The sequence below is a fragment of the Plodia interpunctella genome, chromosome 13 (assembly GCF_027563975.2).
Source record: "Plodia interpunctella isolate USDA-ARS_2022_Savannah chromosome 13, ilPloInte3.2, whole genome shotgun sequence".
Classification (NCBI taxonomy): domain Eukaryota; kingdom Metazoa; phylum Arthropoda; class Insecta; order Lepidoptera; family Pyralidae; genus Plodia; species Plodia interpunctella.
The window spans coordinates 5016080-5027312 of NC_071306.1; the positions used below are offsets into that span (position 1 = coordinate 5016080).

The 11233-nt window shown below is 33.7% G+C and overlaps 3 protein-coding genes across 3 annotated transcripts; 2 read left to right on the forward strand and 1 right to left on the reverse strand.

Moving 5' to 3' along the window:
- Positions 1-714: 714 nt before the first annotated feature.
- boca lies at positions 715-2450 on the forward strand. The gene is made up of 3 exons (XM_053753954.2): positions 715-1010; positions 1314-1568; positions 2077-2450. The coding sequence occupies exons 1-3, from the start codon at positions 877-879 to the stop codon at positions 2249-2251; spliced, it is 564 nt and encodes a 187-aa protein (XP_053609929.1). The 5' UTR covers positions 715-876; the 3' UTR covers positions 2252-2450.
- On the reverse strand, positions 2447-4799 carry RPA2 (Replication protein A2). The gene is made up of 6 exons (XM_053753953.2): positions 4658-4799; positions 4502-4584; positions 4013-4234; positions 3638-3823; positions 3210-3421; positions 2447-2617 (listed from the first exon to the last, which is right to left on the reverse strand). The coding sequence occupies exons 1-6, from the start codon at positions 4665-4667 to the stop codon at positions 2533-2535; spliced, it is 798 nt and encodes a 265-aa protein (XP_053609928.1). The 5' UTR covers positions 4668-4799; the 3' UTR covers positions 2447-2532.
- A 326-nt stretch (positions 4800-5125) lies between these two features.
- Sas-6 (Spindle assembly abnormal 6) lies at positions 5126-11141 on the forward strand. Its single transcript, XM_053753977.2, has 12 exons — positions 5126-5389; positions 5471-5634; positions 5838-5994; positions 6476-6661; positions 6947-7104; positions 7458-7617; positions 8016-8084; positions 8392-8535; positions 9000-9207; positions 9446-9626; positions 9981-10084; positions 10843-11141. Exons 1-12 carry the CDS (start codon positions 5273-5275, stop codon positions 10986-10988), a joined length of 1794 nt encoding a protein of 597 aa, XP_053609952.1. The 5' UTR covers positions 5126-5272; the 3' UTR covers positions 10989-11141.
- The last annotated feature ends 92 nt before the right edge of the window (positions 11142-11233 follow it).

The window sequence follows — 11233 nt, forward strand, 5'->3', positions numbered from 1 at the left end:
AACTTGATTTTAACTCAACTGAATTGATCAACTGTGGTTATCATCAGTAACCTAAAAATAGTGTTATTATTTTCAGGATAATCCACTAAATCCTTTCTTTTTCCTTTAAACTCGCACCACGATTGTGTATTTTTGTTCGTAAATCTACAACAATATTGAAAATTGGCGCTTTTTGCCTCCAATGTTTACGTACCTTTGTTATACCAGTAGCGCCATCTGCGCTGAGTTTTGCGTAATATGCCCTATTGAGCTTGCAATCAGTCGCTTGCAGTTTGGAGCAAGCGTAGTTGTTTGCATTTGTTCACTTTAGCTTCTTTAAATCAATTCGCACAGCTAAGAACCTTTTTATGCAAAGTACTTATTATATTGATATAACTCTGTTGTCCGACTTCTCCTTTTCTTGAGCGGTAAAAATTGCAAGCCAAATGCACAGTGTGTAGATATATACGTCAAAAGGCTCATTAGTGATGCTGAGCTGTTAGTTTCAAGTTGTGTTCTAAATTATGATAAATCGATACTAGATATTGTATTATAATATCGGGAAAATAGGATACGATCATTACATATCCTCAGCGGCTGATTAGCAACAGTAGGATTCCCAAGCATGGTTAGCGTTAGCAACACAACTCGTGATTATAATCGAATCTTTATCGATAGTACTACGCCAAAATAGTTTCCACTATTGCCAGCCAGTGCAGTGACCAGTCGATCGACTAGCTAGCTAGACATTTTACCACGGGCTTGGTTGGCATGTGGGTCGGGAACCTTACTTAACGAATTTTGTTTTCCCTTTTTATCGATGCCTATTTCTATGAATTTTCTTTACTTTTAGCGTGCTTTTATTTTAGCCATATTTTTGTGAGTGATTTCCACGCCATGATGTCCAATTTGGTGTTATTTCTATTGATTATGTTTATTTGTAACGGGACTGCTAAAAAGCTTAAAGATGAAGAGAAACCGGCTTGGGCCAAAAAAGATATTAGGGACTATTCTGATGCTGACTTGGAAAGGTAGGGTACCTATTTCACAATTCATCATCATCAATTGCCACTATAAATCTAATGAATAATCTCAATTAAGTCTTCTTATGCAAGAAACAGCTACATCTTGTTCTTGGGCGTAGATAGGTACCGATATCTCAGATAGTGCGACCTCAAGCCTGGGGTCTGCTAGAAAATAAACCTTGAAGCAGAAGAGATTTTTCGACATTTCATATGTCCAGAAAGTATGACAGACGATTTTTATAGCAGTATTGATATGAAATTAGATTATCTGGAAGCATTGCTGTTTTAAAAATATTCGCCTTATTTTAGGCTATTTGATCAATGGGAAGAAGATGAGGAACCATTGCCGGATGATGAACTGCCTGAACACATGCGGAAACCCCCAACTTTGGATTTGAAGAATATGGATATGTCAAACCCGGAATCAGTTTTACAAGCCACAAAAAAAGGTCAAACTTTAATGATGTTTGTTACTGTTGCCAACAAACCATCCCAAGCACGTACAGAGGAATTGACCAAGATATGGCAAACTGCTCTTTGGAGTAACCATATACAGGCTGAAAGGTAAGTGTCTTGTTAATTGTACTTTCAACATGTTTGTGGTTGTGTCAATTAATATGATGAATTTACATCAAGCAAATTCATTGGTCTGCTTTGAGCAAGAAATCAACAATTTTTACTGTTAAGAAGGTATAATAGTGTATAATAACAAGATAACATTGCCTTGACCTGTGGCTACTTTGTTGTTTTTTAGTAACTTATTTTACAGCACTTTTGTCAGCACTACTAATTCTTTAAACCATGGGTAAAAGTACTATTTCACTTCGCATAGGTATCTTTAGTTTTATTCTGTGGCTATATATAGGTTCAGATGTCTTCCTGTTTATCAAGTAATACTAACTGCTTCCCAGGACTTAAAAGTATTCCAGGTTATAATCTACCCAAGTACTAAATATTTAAATTTATCTAGTAGATGTCCAACAAAAATACATAAACACATCCTCACAAACTTTCTATTTCTATTTATAATATTAGTAGGAAGTAGGATAATTATTGTTTTATATTTTTGTAGGTACCTTATAGATGATGACAGAGCTATCTTCATGTTTAAAGATGGTTCACAAGCATGGACAGCCAAAGAATTCCTTCTAGATCAAGAAGAACTTAAAGATGTGCAGTTAGAGAGTCAGACATACACAGGAAAGTATGCAGATGTACGGAATAAAGCTGTACGAGATGAATTATAACAATTTTCACCTCGTAAATAAACATATTATTTCCATTCCTATGATTTTTTGAAGAGTTCCAAGATGAAATAACAGTTTTACAAATTATGAATGAATAAAAAAGTTACATAAAAATATATAATAGACCTATAAGAAGACTTTGATAATATTTCATATTATTTTTCTCATAGATTATAAGAAAATAAAATATTATTTTGTATGTACGGTTTTTTATTCTTATAAAAAATACTTTGAAATTATGTAGTTTACATGTGGCTTATAATCTAATTGGCATTGTTTCTTTAGAAGGCATCAGTAGCTCTAAAATGTTCCTCATCAATTGTTGAATAAATGTGACCTTCCCCACACATCCATTCCAAAATGTTTCTGAAAAAATCAACAAATAAGCTTCTATCAACATGCAATAAATAGGTGCACAATAGTGAGTAAAAGGCGAAGAATGAGTCTACCCCCACTTTGGCTAGGATTGGTTGGTTAACCAGAGTCCAGACCATAGGTTAACAAACCGATTCAAATTCAAATCATTCAGAAATTAGACCTTTACAGGCACTTTTTCTCGTCTATATATATATAGTTATATATATTCTGGCAGGCTATGGCCAATATTATCTTGGTTTAGTCTAAATCAGCCTTAAAAGCTGTGGTGTTCCAGCGGTAAAGACCCCCTGTGAATAAAAAATCCCAGTTTCGATCCTACTTGTATAACATTTGGTTGACTGTTTAGTTTACTAGTGTATATGAAAATACTTGCCACTAGATTGAGACTAGTAATTTTGAGGTCTTTGTTGACTGTCATTTTTTAACTTTATTACAAAATCATGTTTACTCAAAGTCACTTTATTCAAAGTCAAAGCCTAATAAGAGAAAAAGCCTAAAAGGCTTTTTCTCTTATTAGGCTTTGACTTTTATCACACAGCTACTAATTTATTTTGAGTGCAAGTACTAAATTTTTACTTACTCAAACTCCATTTGTGACATCCGGTCTTTCAAGGTTTCATACATGTCTTGTTTACTAATTCCCTGCTCCATGGTTGAGGCTCGTATGAGATTAAAAACCATCATTTGTCGAGGATTCAATCCATTGACTGATGAACCATTATCAGCAACACCAACCATTGAGTTGGCAGGTAAACCACTTGTCGTAGAAACATTATTATTGACGATTTTTTCCTACAAAAAGAGTATTTTGGAAATCCTCCAAAGACAGGAATCACACTATATATTGATGAAAGCCGTACGAAAAACCATGCAGTAATTTTTTTATTAATCATGAACAGACAAATGTTGAAGAGGACTGTTTTATAATTATAGTGCTATAGCAGTAAGCAGGCAAAACATACTGAACTAGTTACATAGTGTTGAAAAATATTCTATAAAAATAGGTACCTTCTTAGAATCTGCCTCCATCTTCACTTTGTTATTGATACACTGCAGGTAATGAAAAGTAATGGCATTTACATCATTTATAGGCATTATTTTAAATGCCATTAATACTTTCTTACCCTTATTTGTTTTAACATTTCCATAAATCTGTATATAGTCATTGACTTGTACTCTTGGTGAAGACTTATCCTGAAAGTGATAAGACATATTATTTGTTTGGGGCTTCTACATAATTTTGCTAGAATCATCAATTGTACCAAAAATACGTAAAATATTTATACCTGGCATATTAATGCAATACTTAAATACATATAAAGTGGACTCAAAGAATAACAGAGTAACAATATAATTAACGAAAAATACAGAAAGTGTACTTGCATCTTCTTCCATGGCATCTTGCTCAAGCCACAGTACAGCCCTCATCCTGCCTGTGATATCTTGAATAGTATATGTGATTTTAGTACTTTGGATTCTAATATTCCTTACACGGGCAACAACAGACACAATCTGAATCTCAGTACCCCATATTTTTATACCATCGTCTCCAGAGTGTATTGCTTGTCTTATAACAATAGGTGCAGTACGTGAAGCTCTTCTACCCTAGAAATGAAAACTTACATTTTTGAAATCCAATAAGAATAAAAGGTTCTAGTTCAACTAATTTGCTAATAGTTGAAAGTAAAAAAGATAGATACAACGATAACTAATATAAAGATAACTCTCTAATATACCATTTACCCTTTGTAAATGGTGCAGAGTTTATCTATAGTCACAAGTTATAACAAAGTATTCAAATATTAATGAGCGCAAAGGCCAACTCATGGCCAACTGTTTTGCATTATAACTTACAGTACCTAGGTATCTTACCGATTTTTGTGCCTGGTTCGGAGTAGCTGCATTGCCAAATTGACTCGGAGAGTTGAAAAATCCTCCACCGGTAACGGATTGATCTGAAAGAAAAAAAAAGTATAACATAGAAGCCAATTTTGGGATTTATATCTGAGTGCAAGAAACTAAGCCTACCGTTCCACATTCTGAATTTCTATAGTAACAATAAATGTAGTTTCCTTTCCTTGCTTTGATTTGATTTTGATTAAATGGCGACGACGGGCGGGAAAGGGAATTCATTCAACAAATTGCTTGCTGTCAACAATGTCATGTCAATGATCAATCAATGTCACGTCTGTGATCCTGTTCCTGTGAAATTAGGTGTACTAGGTAGGTACCCAAGGATTCGAAGTACCCTATAGTCTACCAATTCCATGGTAGGTATCTAGTTTCATGGTAGGTATACCTACCTAGGTTAGGTGCCTAGTTGATTAGGTTGTTTGATCATGGAATTAGTAGGTACTCGTTTTACGAAGTACTTACTAAATCCATGTGTTTGACAAGTAAGTACCATAGACACAAGACGGTTATTTTTATTGCTTTCTCTTTACGTTGTATGCACTGACTATCTTTCAAGCAAATGTCCAATTTGAGATGACTTTTGTTCTTTCGGTTTGGTTGGTTCAATGACTTTGGTTGCGTTTCTTCCTTCCTTTTTGTTTGTTGTTGTTTTCATTTGAAGATTTCTCTGTTTGTTTGGTTCATATTGAATTTGATGCCAATTTATTATTTAAATAAAAAAACATTATTATGGCCGCGAAAAGTTTTCATCGTGGAAAGTACTACGTGACTTTTAAACGTGGTTTTGAAGATTATAAGAGGGACATAACTGTTAATGTGGACAAACTTTTTGAAGTAGATAGTTTGGTTAGTTTATCAGTTTTTGGTAAATTGAAGTTTGAATGAAAAATGATTAATTAAAATCGGTTTCACAATATCAATTTACAGAGAATATCACTATCAGATGAAGAAGATCCAAGTTTTTTATGCGTATTACTTATAACACGCCTTGATTATGAGGACTTAAAAAAGCAACAAGGTCTTCTCATAGATTTTGACAACTTTCCGTCTCAACTGGTACGTCTGTTTCAACAGTGTGCATCAAACACTATGTAAGTGACCATGTTACTCCATTCTAAAACCAACTAAGTACATATTTCAGAATATAATGTATTTCATCCTCTTTACACTCTGGATGGCAGTGGGACAACATAAAATAGCTAATATTAATTGTTGTATAAATATAACTATGATTTTTTACTTTGTTTTGCACCTGTGTTTACAAAGAAATAATGTTATAATTTTAATTTTGCAGGTTTATGATTATGCAGCAGTCAAATCCAGTACAGTATAATTTTGAAATCATTGAACATAATGAGTTCAAGCGTCTGGTACACTTGTCCTTGCGCACTGGTCCAGCCACTGATGCAGACATAAAACAATATATGGCCGAAACTATTATTAATTTAAAAGTAAGTTGTTTATTAACATATTAGGTATGTATTTCTTTCAAAATGCTATTTTTTGTACCAGGGATCTAGTAATTTTTTTTCATTACCTTCATAATCTAATAAGAAAATAAAGGATATAATGAGTCAAGGTACCATGGGTGGTGCTGTTGCTGTGGAAAATTGACTACTAGCCGTCAATTTAGAAAGGCAGATTGCCTTAGCAAATAAATCTGTATCTGTGCCATGAATGTAATTTACATTTCCAATAACAAATAAATACCTAAGCTAACTCTAACTTCCTTCAGAGCAATGAGCAATGTTCTTTTGGAATTAAGTGGATTGAAATATACATGCGTGTTAATTACTACCACTTCAGTTCATCGGACTCAAGCTTCTGTTATACATAAATACAAAACATATATTGATATACCTTAAAGCTATACAATAGTTACCAGAATCAACTAACAGTTTTGTTTAATGATTGTCTTATTTTCTTTTAAAGAAATCATTGTCATCATTGAAAAATTCAGCCTCAAGTACTGATATAATGTGGAGTGATAAATGTGCCAATTTGGAGCGCAAAGTACATGACTTGACCCTAACAATCAGTAAAATGGAAGAGGATAAACTTAGAAGAGAAGTGGAGTTCCAAGAATCAATGAAGCAAGAGAAAGACAGATTAAATCAGGTAATTGGAAAACAGTAGCTTTATTTTTTTCCTCATATACTCATAACACTGGCTTCAGGGTAAAATAAATCCCAGTAATTTAACAAATTTGAAAGTTTGTGAGGATGTTTGTCAATTAATCTATTGGATCTTGTTGAAATTAGCATTATATTTGGATATTGTATGTGCTGCAGCAGCAAAAAAGTAAAACAAGTCTGTGTCAATTCTGTCTTAAAACTGAACCTAGTGATTTATGGTGTAAAAGTGTATGGTACCTGACTAATTAATCTAAAATACAATTTTCAGGAAAGGATACAGTGGCAAAAAAGTTTAGATGTGACTTCAAAAGCACAGCTTGCAAGTTTTCAGGAAAATGTTAACAGGAAAGAAAAACAGATTGATGAATTAAATGCAATGTGTAAACAGATGAAAGATAACATATCCCAGTTAGAAAGTTTGTTGAGGTAACTGTAGACAAATTAATTGTTTTTTACTTCTAGTGATTATAATTCTTCTAAATGAAGAAAGGAGAAACTAAAAACACAATGATTTATGATAAAACTGGACAACCTTTGTCAGCAATTAGTCCAGCAAGCAGATGAATACGCATATAGGCTACTTTTTATACTCAAATTGAGGAGCACAACTTTTGAAATAAAATAATTATGTTAAAGTTGTTTTTTCTTAATATTACAAAAATAAAATTGACAACATCTGAAATTTGGGGAGTTGATCTGATTGGTTGCTAAGAGAGCTGATGTGGCAGACTTCCTTTTTCTGGGCTTTAGATTTTGAATTATTTATGTAAATGTTCCAGAGACAAAACTCATCGTTTAAATGTATTGGAAAATGAAGTTCAAAAGGCGCACATTGAGGTAGCAACATTGAAAGCCAAGCATTCTACTGTTGAAAGGGACATTCTTGAAAAAGAAAAACAGTACAACCAACTCAGTTCCAGATGCACTTACTTAGACCAGGTACAACACATCCCGTCCAATGCATTGTTACACCAATTTGCTATAAATACTAGTACACATCAAGTGCATGAAAATATAATTAGTGTGACCACACATCAGAACCCTTTCAGTCTTACTTGTCTTCCCAACTGATCAACTGATCCATAGTCACACCAATTTATGTGTAAAATATAACTAGTGTGACCAAGTGACCACACAGAATTCTTTCATTCTTAATTTCAGTTTGTCAGTTAGAATGTACCCTATCTAACCTTTCTTTCTTTGCTCCATAGCCCAGCTTTTTGCCTCAATATCATAAGGGAGTTTTTAATTTTAAAATATGGAATTGATTTTTTACTTCAAAAGTATTGTTGATAAAGTACATAAGTTAGTACTTATATTTCACACTTTGTTTTCAGTTAACAAAAGATAATATGGAAACTATCAAAGAGCTGAATAAATCTTTACAAACCTTGAAGAAGGAAAAGGTAAGTGTTTATTTTTTTTTAATTATCAACTACCCAAGAGCAAATATTTTTTTAGCTACAAATAATCAGGAAATATCTTGAATTGTTATAAATTTGAGGCAAACCTAACATTATTCCTTACTTATCCATTTACGACAAGTTAAACATTTTTCAGTAAATACACAAAATGAAACGTTTTACCGGCTCCACATTATCATTACATATATATTTTTTTTCGTGTCGGCATCTGTCGAGTTCGACGATACGCATAAATTGCAATAAAAAGTTTGATTCTATTTTCACACTAACATATTTATTATATACACAGGCTGGCTTAGAAGAAAGGTTAGCGTTCAGTGAATCTCTCGCAAACAAGAACAACGAAGCTGCACATTCGACGTCTGAGCAACTTCTAAAAGCCAATCAAATTATTGCCAAACAGAATTCGGATCTCATTGAATTGAAGGAAAAGGTAAAGTTGAGAAGAGAAAAAAGTAAGATAGTGAACACTGACGTTTTATGGCTGTGGAAATAACATTCATGTGCACAGATGAGAGAGAGCATCTTTATCACTTGCGCCTTCAGTATCATTTTGTTTTTATGCAAGCATTTATGAGCTTATATATCTCATCTTTGCTTCTTATCTTATCAGGCTATAGGACGAACCACTTCGTATGATAGGCAAGTATGATAGGATAGCATACCTAAGTATAGACTTTAGGCTGGTTGTAAAAACACAGCCCAATCGTGTTTGTATTTTTTTTTTTTTTGCGCAGACCCTAGGCTTCGCGGCGTCACAGCCCCAATTAATGTATAATTGATATCAACCGCAATCATATTGGTGGTTTTACAAACCAAATTAATAAGTAATATTACAGATATGATCACTTCTCTAAAGTTTTAAATAACATTACAAAAATTTATGTTTTGTTTCAGTTGCTATGTCGAACTGCAATAGCTCTAGAACAAGAAAAGGTTATAGAAAGTAACACTAAAGATATAGAAAATTATAGATCTGAAATGAATAGTTTGAAAGCAAATGTTGAGAAGGCGAATGAAGAGTTGGCGAAAATCAAACAGATTAATGAGTGTAATGAGCAAGCACTTAAGGACCGTGATGAGACTATCAAAAACAATAATATGGGTGTGTGTATTATTTATAGTACGCCATTTTGTCAAACATCAGCGACGCGCCGGATAAAATCAATGTCAAAACTCTTTTATTTTCTTTAAACTTTTCATAGATATTTCTAACAAATTTCTCTATTTTTCCTAATGGTTAGCTGGGAGAGAATGCTATTAGCATTAAATTCGCTATGTATTGATGCGTTTTTACTTAGGTTAATAAAGTTTAATAAATGAAAATATATTTTATTTTTCAGTTATTCAGTGGTTACACAAAAAGATTGAGGGCTATGATGGACCAGTAAAGATCCAAAGTAAACAGAAGTCTGAGATTCAAAGCGCTCACGCCTCGACGCCATATTTCCTCCCGAGAAGTCACTCCGACTCATCTCGTGCTGTGTCCGACGAATCTATCAACTTTTACGCCACTTCAAAACTGTGAGTAACTTCACTCTAATTAGCTGCGTCTCGCAGCTTTCTTCCTGTGGGGAAAAACTGTGGTTTAAAAAGTACCCTATTTCTCTCTTTCTCATCTTCGCGTGTTTTTTCTTTTGTGGCTGTGATGCCCCGAAGCCCGGGGTCAGTCAGCTTAAAATAATAAACTTTAGAATTATTGTTTGACCATGACTTTACAACCGGCCGCCTGTCTGTCTTCAACACTGCTTGTGAATGCTATTGTGAAAATTAGCGGGACATGGCTAACAATGTTTAGGATACAATCTAGTATCAGACCCAAGACCCAAGTATGGATGTCTGCCTCATTTTTATTTTTACTATGTAACGTCTCAACAGATCCACTATAGAAGACAGTCCTAGCTATCAAAGACGAGATGCAAATAACAAGGTGGGACTAGATCCTAAATATTTGAAGCCTGCTGCTGATAAAGTCAACGAAGGTAAATGTTATAAATATCTGTCTGTTCGCGATAAACTCAAAACTACTGCACAGACTTTTCAATGCTGTTCTCATCAATCGATAGTGTGATTTTTGAGGAAGGTTTAAATGTGTCGACATCTGCCACGCCACATGCACAGCGCCGCAGATACGAAAGCCGACCAAACGAATATATAAGCTACAGATGATCCACAACTTTACGAACGAAGAAACTATTGGTAAACAATGTCGTGTATTAGCTGTGACGCTAAGATTTCTTTGACCGGACGAGACTGAACAAAAACCTTGTAAAAATTAGTACGAAAATAATAAAAGGGAGAGTTGCGAGTCACGAAGATGGCAATACTCTGTTGGATGTATGGTGTCTTCATGTCCGTTTCATCAGGGCCGTCTTTCCCAGTGGGCACTTTTGGCAAGTGCCCAGGGAGGGACCCGCAATCAAATCAAATACAAAGTCCATAGTTCCTGTCAGATCGCTAAACGATAACCTAACCAAATATTTATTACAAAAAAACTTATATAATTCGAGAAATCGAACCTAAATTACTGACTACAATACCAACTTCTTGCTTTTACATGCGCGAAGCTATTCTAATCTCACCCAATAATTAGACTTTCCGACTTCAGCATGCTTAGATAAATTTTAATATATAATGGTATACTAAACAAAGCACACAGTTATTTAAAACTGTTTTTGTTGTTTGGACGTGAGAAAGATGCTTTAATATGCTTTAACTTGGTTATAACTTTTTCTTTCAGAAGCTGGAGAAAATAAAGCTAATCCGCAAAATAAGAATAAAGGGAAAGAAAATAAAGCCCAAATATTGCCGAAAGTAGATTATAGAGAAAAAAAATCGGGACGATCTACTTATCGGGCCACTCCTGTTTCAGCTTATTTTCCATAAAAGTTTTAAAACATTAAAACATATTTTAATATTGGGTCAGAGCAAATGTATATTTTTAAATTAAATAATTAATGTGTATATAAATAATATATTGATTTGCGAGGTATGGAATAATGCACATATTATAATTGTAATAAACTATAATAATATAAATTTCAGAGTTATTTTTTTGTTGTACACCTTTTCACGCACTAATATCCTTATAGTTTCACATTAGTATAACTGTCTAGATCAGTGTCCAGTGT